The following is an 18339-nucleotide window of genomic DNA, read 5'->3' as shown; positions in this document are numbered from 1 at the left end:
TCTCTCTCTCTCTCTCTCTCTCTCTCTCTCTCTCTCTCTCTCTCTCTCTCTTCCCCCCCCCTTTGGAGTTTTGAGAGAAAAACAACTACACAGCGAATGCTCTGGTGGTCCTGTCATGGCGCAAAGAAAGGGGATATTGTGTCAGTACAGTACAGCCGCCCCTCACAACACACACACACACACACACACACACACACACTTCCCCCCAGTGTGCTTCCTAAGTAACTGGCATGCAACTAGAGCTCTCTGTTCTGATTTTACATTTGCCTTGGAGCCTGAGTCACAACACAGGTTACTCCAATTTTCTTCTGTTTTTCTCTACCTAATTTTTTTAAGGGAATCTTTTGAGGATGGCCTCATACATCCTCCTTCCTGGAAGCTAAATAAGGGAATCAAAGGCCATGGAGTGGCTTTCTAATTAGCTTATTCGGAAGACCAATGCCCAGCCATTGTCCCAGTGCCCAGTGCTGCCTGTGGGGAAGGGAAGTCTGGAAGCCCTGTGGAGCCTGTCCCCAGGACAGTTATAAACAGTGGGTGACATGGGAAGGAAAGTAGGTGACAAGTTACTGGTAATCCTATAGGTTACCAAGATCTGACTCATTGGTTCACTGTCCACAAGGAATATAAATAAAGGGTCACCATGGGTGCAGTGTTGTGGCTGTCTCACACTATCAGATCTGCTTGTCTTCCCCAGGGCAGGCATGGTCAGTATGCCCTGTGACAATTAAAATGCAGGCCTGGGGCCCTTGGCTGCTGGCTCTCAGGGTCCTGCAGCCAAAGTGCTTTACTGAGTCTTCTGCCTTCATATCCTCAGAGGACATCCTTCAGGAGGTGCACACCAGGGTCTGACCTATGTCTACCTCCCCAGCATGCCTGAAATCATAGTTACTGGTGCCCCCCAAAATCCTCCAGAAATACATGCTCCAGCAAACAGTAACCTAACCTCAGAAGGCCCCAAAAAGACAAGCAGGGTCCTTCATCCTGTGTACCCTGGCTACCACTCTGTCCCCGTGCAACTAAGGCCTCCATTCCCAGGAAGGCAGAGGATTGGGACAGAGATGCATCTCGGATGCTAGAGACATGCTTGGTAGAGTGTTTACCTACGGTGTGAAGCTGCGGCTACCACTTCCCCACACACACCCTACAAAGACCAAAAATAAAAGCCTAGAATACTATCCATCATTCCAGCTGAAGGCTGGGGGGACTTTATGATATCTGCATGGCCAGCAAAGAGCTAGGCAACAAATTGGCCCAGGCCTAGAAGCCACCATTCTCTGGAGAGTATGCAGTAGGGACCTCCTTTAGCTGCTCAGTAGACCTAGCTCAGGGTGGCGGCCCAGTTGGTGGTCTAAAGAAGGAACAGTAACAGGAAGTGAGGAGAATGTACCCAAGGGAGCAGATAGGGACTTCTGTATCTGTGACGGCTTCATCCTAGCAACAGGTCAAGCTGGGGGTATCAGAAAGGAACAGGACAGGAAGTCTGATTGGGCAGGCAGGAGTGGCAAGGGGGCAGAGGTAAGGCTGAGATGGGTCTCTAGGCCAGCAGTGGAGAGCTATGGAGGCTGTACAAAATCTGTGGAAACAGACAGCTACCCTGCTGCCCAGACAGAGGAAGCTGCCACAGGCTGAGGCCTGATGTCCTGTCAGGGTGTTAAGGAGGAGAAAGCAGGCCAGGTTACCCCTAACTCTTTGGATCTAGTAGAGAATTACTGACAGCTTAAGGTAAAAGGGCTACATGGGCCAAACCAGCTCCAGAAAAAAGTAAAGAACACAGTCAGAAAAAAAAAAAAAAAAAAAAAAAAAAAAAAACTAAATCCCCATCCCCTAACCCTGTTAGACTCTAACAGTTAGAGGGAGCCATAGGCAGAGGCAGGATCATCAAGACTTCCAAACAGGATCTTGAGAATCAGCCCTCTCCTGTTGTCTAAGTTTCCAAAGAGGAAGCCCACCTACTAAAGGAAGGAAGGTGAGGGAGGATGAGAAGGGGAGGGAAGAACGGGAGGAGCAAGAGAAGGGAGGGAGGGAGGGATAAACCAGAGCCTCCATTCAGCTCAGAGACAGCCTTGCACCTTTAGGGGTCCACAACACCCCCCCAATCAGGTTTCCACCTCCTTTCTCAGTGGAACTTCCTTCCCTCCAGTGTCATCGCCTACAGCCTGTGAGGGTGGGAGCTGGGAAGCACTTTGTCCCCATTTCTCAACCTCTTCACGCTGGCTCCCTTTTGCATCACCTTTGAGCACACTCAGGGTATCTGCCCCATTGCTTTTCTCCCAGACCCCTGGACCTGCATTCATCATGCAATGAATGACTCTCCCAGCAGCAGGTATGGTAGGTGGAGCGGGTAGGTACGGCCTCACGAGATAAAGCAGAGAAGTTCAGAGTTAGCTAAGGCCCAGGGCTGCAGGCCATCAGTCACTCAGAGAAAAAGGAACCTGTCCCTCACCAGGGCTTTTAAATAGAAATGGCCATCGTAGGTACCCAAAATGACTGGTCACCTAGTCTATCCTCGGGCTTCCAGAATCATCAGCAAAGACAGGCAGGCACACAAGAATCCTAGCAAAGGAAAGTCCCTCGTCCACCCTGAGTGTCTCTGGACTCTTCTGTCACAGAGCCCATCCCCCTGTACCCCAAAGCTGGGGAGCTGACACCTCTCCCCAACAGCTGCCTCATGTGTAAAGACAGTCTCCAACGAGACCCAGATTCCTTGTAGAACTTTTCTCCTCTGTCCCCGAGTCTTACTTTCCATCTAATTACAGAGAAAGAAGGTGTCTCTCTCCTCAGTCATCACAGACAGCCACAGCCGACCCCTCTTACATGAGCAGACGCTCTGGGGGGCCTTCACCTCATCTGACTCAGTCTCCCCACCAGAAAGCTGGAAGCAGCCTTGCAGGGTATCCTGACGTCCAAGAATCACACAGCCAGCAGTGACAGAGCTGTTGTAACTCCAGATTTGGTCCTATTCTTTGATATGACCCTCTTTGCCTCCGAGGTTGATAGGGACATTTGCCTCACTAAATAAACATTTTGTTGTTTCAATCCCATCCCCGAGGTACACAGGAAGTGGCCACCTCACTGACTGAGGCACGCAGGAGCTTCCTGGTCACTGTCCCTCAGTGTCATTGCCACCAGAGAATCAACGACTTAGGAGTGGAGGAAGCATACACCTCGGGTGATCTCACCCAGTCAACACTTACAGCCTCCCGGCCCGGGAAAACCTCTCTCCATGAGTACTCCATCAGAGAAAATATTCATCCCTGCCCGGTGACACCCTACCCCCAAAACACATTCAGACAAATGATCATGGACCCCACACTCAGAACCGGACACAGCCACTGACTCCTAGAAAAGCCATTTCCTTAACAGCCGCCATGGGGGCCACTGAAAAGAACATGCTAGCACCATGCCACACCTCCGGGATGTGGGCTTCCACGGATTCCCCCTAACAAGCGTTCCTAATTCCCAGGGGGGTGGTTGCCAGCCCATCTCCTAAGCAGAGCACACAGCAAGAGAGGCAGCTCTAAGAAGGCAGGGAACAGAGGGACCTGCAGCCTCCCAGGCTCTCATTACAGGGAATGACTAAGTGAGCTGGGCTTCCAGGGGAAACCCCACTCTGCTCATGGAGAGGTCTGTTCATACAGGAGCTATTTAGACTGAGGCAGCTTCCAAGTGCTCTGGCTTGGGCAGTCCCTGCAAAGCAGCAGGTCCCTGGAGGACTCTCTGCTGGGAAGTCTGGGCTCTGTCCATGCAGGTTACCTGACAAGGAGCACTGCCCACATCAGGTTAAAGGGAGACTCTGGGAATGGGGGAAATCTGATCAGCACCTCCCAGGTTTTTGTGACTAGATCTCTACAAGGAATGTGACAGTCTCCAGCAGCTGTGCGCTGCCTGAAACAGGCTCTATTTGAAACCTCCAACAGCTGAGCCCCTCCCAGCTACCCGCCAGCCAGCCCAGCCACCCCTTGTCCAAAATGACAAACAAAATACAGAAATCCACAGAACAAGCAGGCACTCACACGAGTACACATATACACATGCAAACACCAGCAAACTGGGGCCAAGCGGTACAGTAGGGGAAACCGTTTGCCCAACAATTCCCTGCACCTCCAAGCCTTCTGTCATGCAGCTTCCTGGCAAATGCAGCATTGACAAAAACCCACCTTCCTCGACCTCCTTCCCCTCTGGGAAGGAAGCCCTCTCCTCCAACTGAAAGGCTAGAGCAATGGAGCGTCCCCCACCCCACCCCACCCCCAAGACAGTGCCTTGTGCCTGCCGTTCTCCATCCAACGTGCACACACACGTACACTCATCTTTATTTATCCCAAGGAGAAGGAGTTAGGGTGGGAGGGAAGAACCAGGACTAAGCTGGGGTGCTGACTCCGCGGTGACCTGCCGGGGAAGCCCTGTCATCCCATCCTAAGGAGAGGCGCTCCCCATTCCCCGAGTGATGGCAAGGCGGTGCCCATGCTCTGCCTGGGTAACACCTGTAGCCATTTTTATCGGGGCATGTTTACAAGGCAGCGGCAGGTTTATTCTGAGTCCTCTTTCCTGAGGGAAGAGACTGCTGATTTCCTCCACCTATATTTTTAACCCGGTGCCCTTGGGAGAGACTCGGGAACATCTCCATTTTACCCTGGAGTCTCTCTGGGAAGAGAAGGGAAATAGAAACTTGGGAAGGGGGGAGAGCTGGGGAACGGTACAGGATCCCCACCCCCACCCAGACATTTATTTCTTTTTTATCTGGGGGGGGGTGGGAATGGAGTGGAGCAGGGAGGGGAGGCGAGGAGGGAAGTAGCAGGAACTGGCAAACACATCAAGGCAGAGTGTAATTAATTGGTGCGTTAAGCTGCTGGGTTATGCTTTAGTACGCGTGAGCCCGGAGGAAGAGAGCGATTTCTCAGAAGGGATTCTTTAATCCTCCAAACACAGAGTCTGCACATTAGACACAGTGTGTGGGGATGTCCCCACAAAGGGAAGCAAGAAAGGAATTCTCACAGGACCATGGAAGAAAAACATGGGAAGTTAGGAAATCTCTCAATCTCTCTCTCTCTCTCTCTCTCTCTCTCTCTCTCTCTCTCTCTCTCTCTCTCTCTCTCTCTCTCTCTCTCTCTCTCTCTCTCTCTCTCTCTCTCTCTCTCTCCTCTACATACTCCTTTTGTTGAATGTATAAAGAGAAACCACAGTCCCTACCTTTGAGTACAAACCCCAAGACAGTTCGGTCTCTATCACCATAACAACAATTCCAAACATCCCAAAAATCAGAGCATAGTCACTCAGTCGCTTTCTCTTTTCAAACAGGGCCCTCCTGTGTCCCAGCTTATAGCCAATGTTTTGGTTTTTCCGCTTGTTGGCTTTGGGGAAGGTGGTGCTGCCAGCCGTGGTGCCGGCATGCTGGTGGTTGTGGGTAGCGTTGGGGTGATGGAGCAGAGTCTGGTGGGCATGGTTATCCTCCCTGGAGGAGATGATAATCTCTGGGGGGTTGCTGGGACTGAAGAGCTGGAGGGGTTGGCCCTCAGGCTCGGCCTCGATAAGGTTTCTCCGAGAGGCGCTGAGGCGGCTCAGGGGCTTCATGACCCCACCGCTGTATTTGCAGGAGCTCATAGCTATCTCCGTGAAGGGATTGCTGTCCCGCCGGTGCACCAGGGGGCTGGCCTGCCGGTGCCGGCTGCCTCCACCGGGCCCACTTGTGGCTGTGGAACTTGGAGAGTGGCCAAGCAAGTGGTCATTGAGATTTAGCTGGCTGCCTTGCCTGGAGGAAGGGTGGAGGATGGCGGTAGAGTTGGCTGAAGTGGGGGCCCTGAACGCCGTGGGAGAAGAGTGCAACAGACCAGGATGGACAAGCTGGCTCTGGAGTTGGGCAAGCTGAGGCAGGGGGTGCAGTGGAGCCTGCTGCGACTGCTGCTGCTGCTGCTGCTGCTGCTGCTGCTGCTGCTGCTGCTGCGACTGTTGCTGCTGAGGCTGCGGAGGCTGAGGCTGCAGCAAGGGTCCCGGAGGCTGCTGGGGGACTGCTGGTGGCGCTGGCGGTGGTGGCGGTTGCTGTTGCTGCTGTTGCTCGTCCCCAGAAGATGGACAGGGACACTTGGGGTCTTCATCCAGGTCCCCCACCCCCGAGTCATGGAAGTGCCCAGAAGTGTCCATCTTGGGGCCTGGCTGGGTTCCCTGCAGCACGACCCTCCACCCCAAAGCCACCCTTGTTCCAAAGATGACCTCAAAGAAAGCCAGGCATCCACGCTTCCCCACCAGAAGTGTCTTGGCTCCAGTCCTCTCTCTTTGGTTTGCTTCAGTTCTCTGGGGCTGCCACTCGAGTATGCATTGTATTGGGCGGGTAGAAAAGCCAGGAGAGGAGCCGGGGGAAGGAGGAAGGGGCGAAAAGAACTCTATTCTGAAGGCGGTCCTCTAGGAGTGTATGAAGCAGACTCAGCTTCACTCCTCGCTGGCTCAATAGCTTCGCTCTCCTCCTCCTGACACTGTTATATGGCAAGCCAAGCCCACTTATTAGCCAGCGGTTTCATTGGCTTGGCTTAACTCTCCAACCCCTCCAAACTCCGCCTCCCTCTCAGGCTCCGCCTCCAAGAAGGGGCCTGCCATCCTTCGCTCCTCGCCGGGTGGCAGCGCAACGAGGGCTGGGAACTGTAGTTTTTGCTCAAGACCACTACCACTCCAACCCCTCCACACTCCACCCGCGAGCTGAGCACCTGCCTTCTTTCCTCTGAAAGGTACGGTCAGGATACTGATGCCCACAGCAATCCCGCTGAATGTTGGCGCTGGGGCGGTGGAAGGAAGGGATCGAGAGCACCCTAAAGGGGAAGCTGTCACCATGCTGGGGAAACCGGGACCGGAGGACAAACGTTGATTAATAGCCAGTATCTGTACAGGTTGTTTCACACATTGGATTCTAGGTACATCTTCCAAAAGCCCAAGGGGATAGGGGCTGTGCTCGCATTTTACAAAGAAAATTAACACCGGGAGACATTGAGCATAAACCGGCAGAAGCGGAAGGGATCCACTCCTGACAGGGAGAAGCTCACCTACCTACCACTGTCAGAGCACCTGCGCTGTGTACAGGAGCCTCTGTTATTTCCAATCCTCACATCAACCCTATGAAGTGACGTCATCATCCTAAAAAAGAAATAAAAGAAGGAAAAAGGAAAGAAAAGAAGCCCACTCACACGCAGATAAGAAATATGGCTCTTGTCACCCAGCTTGTAATTAAAGGCACTAGGATTTGAGCAGAGATCAGCCTGAGTCCACCACTCTTCTTCCGCTGCCTAGATGCGCCCCCCCCCCATGATCAACACACAGTGGCTGTTCAATAAATAGTATCCACATGATGGGTGGGAAAGGGCCAAACAGAATCTGTCAAGGAAGAGCCAACTTCCCCAAAGCAGGATGTTTTAGTAACCTGGATCCAGCCTCTTCCAGAACAGCTGGGTCTGGAGTCATCTCAGGGTCGATGAGGAAGACTGGAAATCCCAGTGGCTCCATGTCTGATCTGCCCCATGGGTCTCTGAGAGTCAGAGCTGGAAACAGCTGCTGGCTTCCCTGGTTCAGACTCCTCCTCATAAAGTATTTATTAGACTCCCACTGTGTGCAGAAGACTCTCCAAGGGGACAAGACCAGAGATGAATTTATTTCCATTTTTAATTGGGACAGCCTTAGCAATCGGAGGGGAGGAGAGTGTTATGATTTCCTCTGGGCACACCTGGGCTCTAAGGGGGAGCATCTTCCTGTCCACTTCCCAGCTCCCCACCATCCTCAGGCCTCTGTTCTGTGTCTCCCCGAGATAAGTGTGGAAGTGCCCACATGCAGATGCATGTGTGTGGTCACGCCCGTGCACAGGTATGAGCACACACTTGCTCACACACACATCATGCTTCCAGAGCTTTTCCCCTGAATAGCGAGCATCAAATCGCCATGCCAGGCAGCATGGTAGAGTTCCCACCAATGAGCTGAGTGCCCTCTGCATACCAGTCCTCAACTCTGCAGGCTGCTTGAAGACTGAGAGTAAAACTGCGTGCACCATAAACCACACCCTCAGCTACCTGATAATGACAATCAATCTTGCACAAGATTGCTATCAATGATGATGGAGCAATGTGTACACACACACACACATGCACGCATGTGCACACGCCCTGGTGCAAGCCAAGTGTCTCAGGCACATTTCCATCATCAGACAAGCCCCCAAGTCCCTACCTTACTTTCCAACATGGTCAGCCTGCCCAGTCCCTCTTCTCACCTGCCTCCTTCATTTCCCTCCCTCTTCAATCCCCAGAGTCAACAGTCTGACTCAAGGCTCCAGATCACATGATTAGGTTTAATGATCAAAAATAAATTAATACTAATACATTGTTAGAAGCAAAAATGTGCTGCTAGTACTAGAGTTTCATGACAGATATAGATTCTGTGCTGCGGAAAATTAATTTCTAGGCCTGGAAGTTTCTTTGCCCACTCTACCACAATAGGTTGTCTCCTGCCTCCACTAACCTTCCTGGGTCACAGCAGGATCCAAATAGGGCAGGTATGCCACTATCCTGGGTAGAACTGCTCTACAGCCAGAGCCCAGAGGTTCACCTGGGAGTGGTCTAAACTTGAAACTGATGCTCCCACCCTGGGTGCAGCAACTTTGTCCTGAGAAAAGGTAGATGGGGTGTACTTAAAGCTGGAGCACACGCATACAGTGGTTCACAAACAATCATAACTCTAATTCCAGGAGATCGGATGCCCTCTTCTGATCTCTGTGAGCAGTAAACATACACGGGTGCACACACATACCGGAGGGTGAGTCCTGACTGCCATGGATGGTCATTCAGCACAAATAAGATGCCCTTCGATCCACAGCTTCCTACTCTGTAAAATAAAAGAAATGAGGGTCTCCAGCTCCTGTGAGCCGATATATGGATCCTATCCCACCCTGACCCTCAGACATCCCACATCACCATACATAGCAACCTTGCCCCTCCACAGTATGCTGGGGCTGTGCAGTACTGGTTGGTTGGTTTGAGACAAGGTCTCAATGTAGCCCTGGCTGTCATGGGTCTTGATATATAAACCAAACTAGCTTCAAACTCACAAAGATAAACCTGCCTCTGCCTTCCAAGTTCTGGGATCAAAGGTGTGTGCCACCACACCCAGCAATATTGGTTTTTAAAAGCCCACTGTGACAGGTTGCCTGAACTCCAGTTCACCAGCGGCACAATGGCAACTTGAAGTCTTTTGTGGTGGGAATGTTTACCCACTGAATGTACAAATATGTCCTTCAGGGCTTGTTCCCCTCCCCCACCCCAAGTGGCTACTAAGTTTTTACCAGCTTGTAAGCATCTTTCCAACTGCTCTGAGCCATACTGCACCCAGTGTCTTCCCACTGCTGTTACATGTCCAAGTGTAAGAAACTCCCAGTGCCACCCCCTGAGCCCACGACCATGTCTATACACCACAACCCATGAGTTGAAAGCATCCTGAGACAGTTGAGACTGAGACGTTAGACAGGTTTTTAAGACTTGCCTATAAATAGTAATCAGTAATAAGTGGCATAACTAGGGCAGAGCACAGGTCTGTCCGTGTCCAATAGGCAACCCTTGAAGCTTACATTGTTTCTATAGAGAGGAGTTATAGTTACATGGGTGCCAAATAGCAACAACACAAATCTCAACAAGTAGCCAAGAAACTAGAGTTTGTTAAGACAAAAGAGGCTTCATGGGGCTGGAGAGATGGCTCAGAGGTTAAGCGCACTTGTTGCTTTTATAGAGGACCTGAGTTCAATCTCCAACACACACATACAGAGGTTCACAAACAATCATAACTCTAATTCCAGGAGATCGGATGCCCTCTTCTGATCTCTGTAAGCAGTAAACACACAGGGGTGCACACACATACACACAGGTGAAACACACACAAAAGTAAAGTGAATAAATCTAATAAATAAAATGTCTTTAAGAGAGAGGCATCATGGCAGCTGGAGAGGTGTCTCGGTGGTTACGAGCACTAGCTGCTCTTCTAGAAGACCAGGTTTGATTCCCAGCATCCACACAGCCTCACACAACCAGCTACAACTCCAGTTCCTTTGTATCTGATGCCCTCTTCTGGCCTCCCTTGGAACTGCATGCAATTGGTACAGAGCCATAAATTCAGGCAAAACACCTACCTACATAAAATAAAATTAAAATTAAAAAAATTCAAAGAGGCTTCAATGGAGGTGATAGGACTGGAGCCATCAAGTCATTACACTACCTAAAGTGAAAGGATGGCACATTGGCCTCTCCTGGCTGTAAAGATGAGGGGTTGCGATGGAGTGAATTTCTTACCTCAAAGAGTAGTAGAACATGGATGAGGTCAGAGTCCCCAGACTCAGGAAGGGTGGCCACGGGCCAAGCCGGCTCTGCTACAGGTGTGCTTTCAGTCTGCTCCGCCCTCTCTCCCAACTCACTCCTCACCACCTCCATCTTGAGCTTCAGTTTCACCAGGGTTGTGCCAACACCCACCTCTACATCTTAACTAACTCGGACCCTTCTGCTTGGCATGCCTTTCCCCATACCTCATCCAGCACACTGCTCCTTAACCTTCGAGGCATGACTTGAGGGCTTTTTGTTTGGAGTGGGGAGATATTGGTTTGTTGTTGTTGTTGTTGTTGTTGTTGTGTTTAGTTTTTGTGTTGTTTTTTTTTTGTTTTGTTTTGTTTTGTTTTGTTTTGTTTTTTCAGAAAAACCTTCCTCTCCTGAAATCCCCAATGCTAACCAGGGCCCTTCCTTCCCCTCTGCCTTTGGCTCCCTCACTAACATTGTCACCATCAAGCACTGCAACTCTCACTGCTTTATGTGCCCAAATTCCTGCACTGTGACCTTCTCGGTGGCAGAACTGATGTCATCTTTGTCTCTGTGTCACACAGCAGAGGCCTGATAGAGAGTGACTGAAATCAGGGAGAGAATCTTCTGGAGGGGAAGAGGAAGTCACAGCCTTTCCCTAACAAACAAGCAGTTTTCCATGTGTTAAAATGGGTGCGGCAGAAAACGGGGCTTCCCTTCCGGGGTGTTCCAGCTCTAAGACTCCGTACTGTCTACAGAACTCACTGCCTGTGAACGGAGCCGACTGGAAGGAGTGACCCATGGGCCTGGCTTGGGCTGCATTGGCAGCACCAGGCAGGGGATCTGATGGGGTGTGTATGACAGATGCGTGGGTGGATGATAAATACGGTGACAAATAATAACGGGGTGTGTAGAAAAGACAGGGACTTGGGGCATCTCCTTGGGCATCTAGGGGAGTGTCAGAAGACCGGACATTCATCTTCAGATGGTCAGATCAGAGGGAGCTCTGAACTGAAGATCTAGCTCATTGAACTACCCAGACTCGGTCAGCGTTCTGTTCAAATCTAGAAGCTTTGTTATTAGATTAGGTGGTGCTGTGAAGATCAAAACAACTGTGCTGGCATAGTCCCTTATAGTTTCCACATACATTACTTTATTTGTGCTTCCTGGGAGCTCCAAAAGCACAGACTGGGGTCCTATTGCTGCTCCCACCCCCATAAACTGAGGTTAGAAAGGTCTCCGTGACTCTCAAGGTCATCAGTTAGCTATGGAATCGTCTCCCTTCTGATGCCTTCCTGCCTTAGCTTGCCCTGTGTCCAATCATCCTGGGATGTAAGGAGCAGGGACCGCCTCAGAATTCTCTGTACCCCCTATACACACACACATACACACACATACACACACACATACACACACACACACACACACACTTGGAGATCCTCTCTCCCTTTTGAATCCCCTTGTCATTTCCTTTGCTCTTTCTGGAGACTTTTCACCTTATCTTGGCTTGGCTTTATCAATGTTTGTGTCTTTTCTCTCCTGCTTTTAATTTGTACCATAAATCCCTTGATGGCAGGAGCTTAGGGCACAAACTGTACAACACACACAGGAACACACACACACATACACACATGAATACATATACACATAAATATGCATATATACATGAACACATACATATGAACACACACATACATGAATGCATATACTCATGAACACACATATACACATACATGCACAAACACACACACATATACACATGAACCACACCACCACAACAACTCACTCTGAGTGCAGAGGGCATGTTGAATGAATGAGTAGTCTGAGTACATTTGTGAGAGTTTGGGGCACTTTGACTCTGGGGTCCTTGCCCCTGCCCTGTACCCCTAGCCTTAGGGATGCCAGTTGGTGAGTATGCATATCCTATGTTTCTTTCCTCTGGGTTCCTCTATGTTCAGACTCTGAGGTGAGGTGTGTTAAAACTTAACTATAGGGCTGAAGAGATGGCTCAGTGGTTAAGAGCACTGACTGCTCTTCCAGAGGTCCTGAGTTCAATTCCCAGCAACCACATGGTGGCTCACAACCATCTGTAGTGGGATCCAATGCCCTCTTCTGGTGTGTCTGAAGACAGTGTCCGTGTACTCATATAAAAAAAAAACTTAATGATAAATAAATAAATAAATCTTTTTTAAAAATTAACTATAGCCTATTTACCACCTGAAGACTAAGGTATGATAACTACAGTGCCTTCTTCCTCCGGCCACCAAGCCACACACTAACACTAACTAAACACCTATGCATGCCAAGGAATCACACAACACCCTGCTTTGTTAAACAAAAATTAAACTTAGTTTAGGCATCACTGTGATGGGGACAAAGGAGACCTATGACCTGTCCACACCTGGAGCATTTTCTGGGACTTGTTCTGTGCATATGTGATGCCAACAGCCAGGGGTCAGGTCAGCGTACCCATTCTACTGCTGGAAAAATGGGGTCAAGACAGCAAGCAGCTAGCTCTTGCTTACAGGAGGCAAGAGGCCAAGCTACAAACCAAAAAAGTCACATCTGTTGACTCCACCCTATCTCTGAACTCTTTCCCTTCCAGGAAGGCATCCCCTATGCTTGTCACTCCTGTCCCAGACCTCACAGGAGCCTCTCTGATGACAGGAGAGGCTCTAGGGAGAAACACTGAGTCTGCCATGGCTGTAAAGGTCAGCTGGTCCCTCCCTAGTGAAAAGATGGAAAGGGGTATCTGGGCAAAGCCCTGGGGGGAGCCATGGGCTGGACCCCACCCCGGTGGCTTCCAGCTGCCATTTTCTTCTGCCAGCAATCGTAAGGAGCACATCTCACCACTCAACTTATAAAGCCAGACCCTTCATGCCTCCTGCCACCGCTGGCTATGAAGACCAGACACACTATGAAATGCGTCTCACGAACCCTTCCTCTCCGGCGCTTCGGCGTGAGAACTTACTGTTCTGGACAGATGAATCACTCCAGATGGGAGCAGTTGTCTGCAGGGTCAAGGTCAAATGAAAGGTGTTGGCACTGTGACGGGAAAGAAGTGTGTCTAGGGAAAAGGCTGGGAAACAGGCACAGAGTGCCAAGATTCTGTCACCGTGGTGGCCTGTTGGGTTCCCAATGGTAGCACATACACCCGGTAAACAGGGTCACCATATGGACTGAGAAAGCCAGGAGCTAACAGAGGCTCATATAGACCCCTGACTAGAGAGGGCTTCATCCCAGAGCTTAGAACTATCCAAAATGGTGTCTTCTTGAGGCCAAATCAAGGAGAGATCCCTTCACCTGCCAGACTGGCTGTCTTGTAGACAGTGAGGACTTCCGGCAAGAGAAGGGCTTCTTCGCCTGGGTGGCATTCATAGCTGCTGGATTCTTAGCATTTGTAGCAGTGCCCACCGCAGAGCATGCTCTTATTAAAATATACTGAGGAAATTGGCTGCTTGGCCCCAGCCCCAGAATGATAGAGGAAGAAAGTCTCTAACAGTTTCCAAGTCACAAAGGAGGCCCCAGTACCACCCAAAGTACTAGAGCCAGGTAGACAGGGCCTGACAGGAAAAGAGAGCCCTAGGGAGCATCTCTCCTGCAGAGAGAGTAAGAAACAGTTGTGAGACCTGACTGGGGTTGCCCTGCGCCTGCTGAACCCACCACAGCAAATCTGTCAGGTAAAGAGCAAAGGGCCTGGAGACTTGTACACCAGATACAACTCTGAGATTAGACCCTACTGACTACAATTTGCTCTGCTTTCCCACCTAGGATAGAGCAACCTGTGGAGGGTTTGTGCAGAATGTGGTGCCCTCTGCTGGTGGCACATAGACTTGCACTCCAGGCAGCTTGGGACACACACACACATGTACACACTCGCACACAGGTGCCCCTTATGCCCAATCCCAACTAGCCAACTCAACCGTCAGCATCCTTCTACAAAACCCAGGAACTAAAGTGGATGCCAGGAGCCCTTGTGCTATTCTGAAAAGATAGCTTTCTTTGAGGTGCAGGGGGAAAGGTCTCACTGTGTAGCTGTCGCTGACTAGAAACACACTATGTAGATCGTGTTGGCCTCAAATAGCACAAAGGTAGCTCCTATCTATCGAGACTCGATACACAGTAGAGAAGGTGTGAGCCCCGATGCTCTATGAGGACAGCACAGTGCCTTTGAGTGGGAAGGCTGGACAGGAACACAAAGCTGCCTCAGGCCCACACTTACTTGAAAGAAAAATAAGCTGGGAGGGGAGTTCATAAAACCCACACATCTTAGGACAAGCTGGGTGCCCAGGTCTCTTTGGCAAGCCCTCTTCCCCTGACCTTGATCTTGGTTTTACTTGGATATATAGCAGCAGCCCCCCCTCCCCGCCCCCAGCATCTCCTGCCCTGTTGCCCTTACAACCTCAGCCTCACGTAACCACTGCCACACGAGGAAGGAAGCCCCGACATCCCCCATACACCCAAGAGCACACCCAGGACCACGGCCCCAGATCCAGTGGGCTGCTGAGATGCGGGCCAGACAACGCCTGCCTATCCCTTCCCTTGCCTCCCTTCACTCCTGGTAAAGGTGAAAGCCAGAGGGTTGCTATGGACACGCGGCTGCGCTCTCCCTCCTCAGCAACAATCCGAAGCTGTCCTCCCTGCTGGAGACCAGGTCTCTAATTGCCAAGCCTAGAAGCCAGCGTGGATGCTTCGAGGGAGGGACTGGGTGGCTGAGAGCCCGAGGATTAGACGGGCTGTGGCAGGAACGAGAGAGTGACAAGATGGAAATCACCTGAAATTGGAAGCAACAAGCTTGACCCATGTTGGGAGACTGACAAAACCAATGTTGATTCAGCCAGAATTAGAAAAGCAATAAGTGTCTAAACAGGCTCCCCGTCAAATCGGACACTTAATCACTCTGGCCAGTGTCTCTCAACAGGATACTGGGAGGAAGAGAGGGCTGAGAAGCCGAGAGCTGGGGACAGAACAAGTCTGTGGGAAGACCTTCCACGGTCTTCTTACAAAGCAGCCACAGTCCAAGTGTTTCTGGGGTAGGTTCCTGGCCACTGCGCCACCCTGTGGGCAGAAGTACCCCCAGATTGCCACATGCCCCCTCTTAAACAACCAAGAACAGCTCATCATCACCAATGCTAGCCACTCCCTTACCAGCCATGGACTCAGAACAGTCCCTGCAATGGGCTCCCACTATATGACTGTTGACTTTCATCTCGCCACCACCACGAGACCAGAGGACATCACTGTTCTAAAAGTCCCCTCTAGGACACTGCCACTCTACTCTGTTCCCAGCTGTAAGAGCAGAGATTCCCCTCCACAGAGAAGTCACCACAGCTGCCACCTATTCTCCAGACTGGAACAAGACCTTGCCACAGACTCAAGACTCGTGTTAAGCATCCTAACCAGAGACACCAGCTGCTGGACAGGACCAAGTGACTTCATGTCCCAGAACCTTCCAGAAGAGGGCATAGAGAAAAGCATGCTGGCTCTAAAAGTCACTGTGCATGAATTCCAGGGTGGCCTTCTGGGAGCCACGTTGTCTCATTCAGAGCCTGTATAGGTGACTCAGCACAGGCATAAGGAGGACGAGGCCAGCTATGCCCGGTTACCACCTCTCCCCCATCACTTCTTGGAAGACGAGACTGTGAACAGATAGAGACAGGAGAAGGAACAAGATGTGTGCGCACGTACATGTATGCGTGCGGGTGCATATATGTGTGTATGACTAAAGCTGTGTGTAAAGAGGCTGGAGACGAATCAGGGGAAGGGACCTAAGACGTTTCTAACAGAACCACTTGCCAGGAGCTCTCAGTATGAAGTTGCCCCCATTTATAGTGACACTGGCATGCAGACCTGAGGACCTGCCCCGACCCAACACTGAGTCCAGACTCGGGCCCACCCCTGTCTTCACTCCTTCCCATCTGGTACTACAAAAGCACACGTCCGAGGGGGGGATAGGTAAGGCTGTGCGTTTCAGAAAGAACGAGTGCCAAGTAAAAGCCATTATTCCAGCTGGGGAGGGTTTTTTTCCTATCATTAGGAAACCTTGCCTGCTCTGATTGTTTCCGAAACGGTGTTCCCAGGGCCATTTTGATGACAAATTGCTGCTCCCACAATCCTGTGGCCCCATTCTGGGAACTCCTGGGCAGCCTGCGGAGTGCTAATCCTCTTTTCTCAGAGCGGGAGTTTTCTTCCTTCCTCAAGTGATTAAGCTCGGCAGCCCCCACCAACCGGCAAATGTGAGCCCCCTGGGGCAAGAAAAGCCAGTGGCTTGTTGCATCTTGCCTTTTTCATCTGAGCCAAGGGGGCTGGAGAAAGGGCAAGGAAAGAAAGCAGGGTAAATACCGGCCAGCAGCTCCCAGTATCCACCATCAGTTGTCTAGTGTAGCCATCTCCAGCAATGGAAGCCTTGACTTGGGGGGGGGGGGCCTTTGGCATCTCCTGACAAGGGTCAGACAGGTCATCAACTTCCCCATGCCTGTGGAGAGGTTCAGGCTGCCCGGCACTCCATCCTCAGCTGAGCAAAACTACTGTGGAGGAGCGCCAACAAGAGACCCTGAGTTTGGGCTTAGGAAGTTGATTTGGGTACTGCTAGCAGCAGAAACAAAGGAAGAGCAAATATCTGTTAGTCTGGCCAGTCAGTCCCAACAGAAGAGACTGGCTCCCTAGAAGTAATGAATGTGACATGGCTAAGGACCTAGGAAGGTTTTGGGGACTGTTTGGGTTTTGTTTTGGTTGGTTGGTTTTCAAAATATTTATTTCATGAGTGTTCTGTCTTCAGACACACCAGAAGAGGGCATCGGATCCCATTACAGATGGTTGTGAGCCACCATGTGGTTGCTGGGAATTGAACTCAGGTCCTCTGGAAGAGCAGTCAGTGCTCTTAACCACTGAGCCATCCCTCCAGCCCCAGGTTTGGGTGATCTCCTCACTTTTCCTCTCACACCACTGCGGGTAGACTCCAAAGCCTTGTGCACACTGGGCAAGCATCCTCCCACTGAGCTACGTTCCCTGCCCCTTGTCACTTTCCTCACTAAGTTGCCCAGACTAGTCTCAAACTCAAGATCTTTCTACCTCAATAACTCCTCAGTAATTATGACTTCTCCGTCCCTCTTTCTGAAGGTATGCATTTCACTAACTCAAAGGGCAACTTAAGTCAAGACTTCAAAAGCTCCTCCAGCAAGCACACGCATCTTTGGCTAGGTTCCAGTGTGAGAGAGGGCAGGGAAAGGGGTGGTGCCTGTTTCCAAGGCATGGGAGCTCTATGCAAGGGTCTCAGAACATCGATGGAGTTGGCTGTACCCACCTGAAGAGAATGAGCTCCTGACCACCTGAGGGTCCTCAAACCTTCACCACCCTAGAGCGATGGTTCTCAATCTGTGGGTCTCCACCCCTTTGAAGTTCAAAGACCCTTTCACAGGGGTGGCATATCAGATGTTCTGCATATCAGATATTTACATTACAGTTCATAACAGCAGAATTACAGTTATGAAGTAGCAGTAAAATAATTCTAAGATCGGAGGTCATCACAACACAGGGAACTGTATTAAGAGGTTGCAGCAATAGGAAAGTTGAGAATCACTGCTCTAGAGAGCTTAGAGAAGTCTCAGCCACACTAGCCCAACTCAGAGCACAGTCATGAAGCTCCTGCCCCTCCCTGCTTCTCCTCTGTCACCTCACCCTGGGCCATTTTAAAGCAAGTCAATAGCTTTGCCAAGAAACACACAGGGAAATAGGAGAGGAGAAACGTGAGTCTGTGTGGCAGTTTGTCAGCTGTACCACAGAAAAACCGACACTGGGGGAGGCGATGGACGCCCATGACTCAAAGCAGGTTCGGGGATTATCTGCTGTTTTCAATTATCCACGCCCCTCATCACCATAGAGAATCGGGAATCGGGTGTATCTTCCTCCCCCTCAATGCTGTTGCTGGCATTAGAGATGTGATTTGTACTTTGAACAACTGTGGGTAAAGGACTCAGAATGGTCTCTGTGTAAAATTTCCCCAGTGCTGAAATGTCATTAAATAGCTCCCTGCACCTGGCAC

At 50.7% G+C, this 18339-nt stretch overlaps 1 protein-coding gene across 2 annotated transcripts in view; it reads right to left on the bottom strand.

The window, feature by feature from the left end:
• The window catches only part of Kcnn3 (potassium calcium-activated channel subfamily N member 3), a 159788-nt gene extending 153348 nt beyond the window's left edge, over positions 1-6440 (bottom strand). Inside the window, exon 1 of one of the 2 annotated variants that reach the window (XM_021158361.1) lies at positions 5188-6440. In XM_021158361.1, the coding sequence (XP_021014020.1) occupies positions 5188-6135 (948 nt within the window). In that variant the 5' untranslated portion in view covers positions 6136-6440. Of the gene's footprint in view, positions 1-4157; positions 4220-5187 lie in introns of those variants that run through there. The other variant, XM_029475592.1, reaches the window with a different exon arrangement.
• Between the last annotated feature and the right edge of the window lie 11899 nt (positions 6441-18339).

Source organism: Mus caroli, chromosome 3, assembly GCF_900094665.2.
Source record: "Mus caroli chromosome 3, CAROLI_EIJ_v1.1, whole genome shotgun sequence".
NCBI lineage: Eukaryota > Metazoa > Chordata > Mammalia > Rodentia > Muridae > Mus > Mus caroli.
This window is presented reverse-complemented; position numbering and strand designations above follow the sequence as displayed.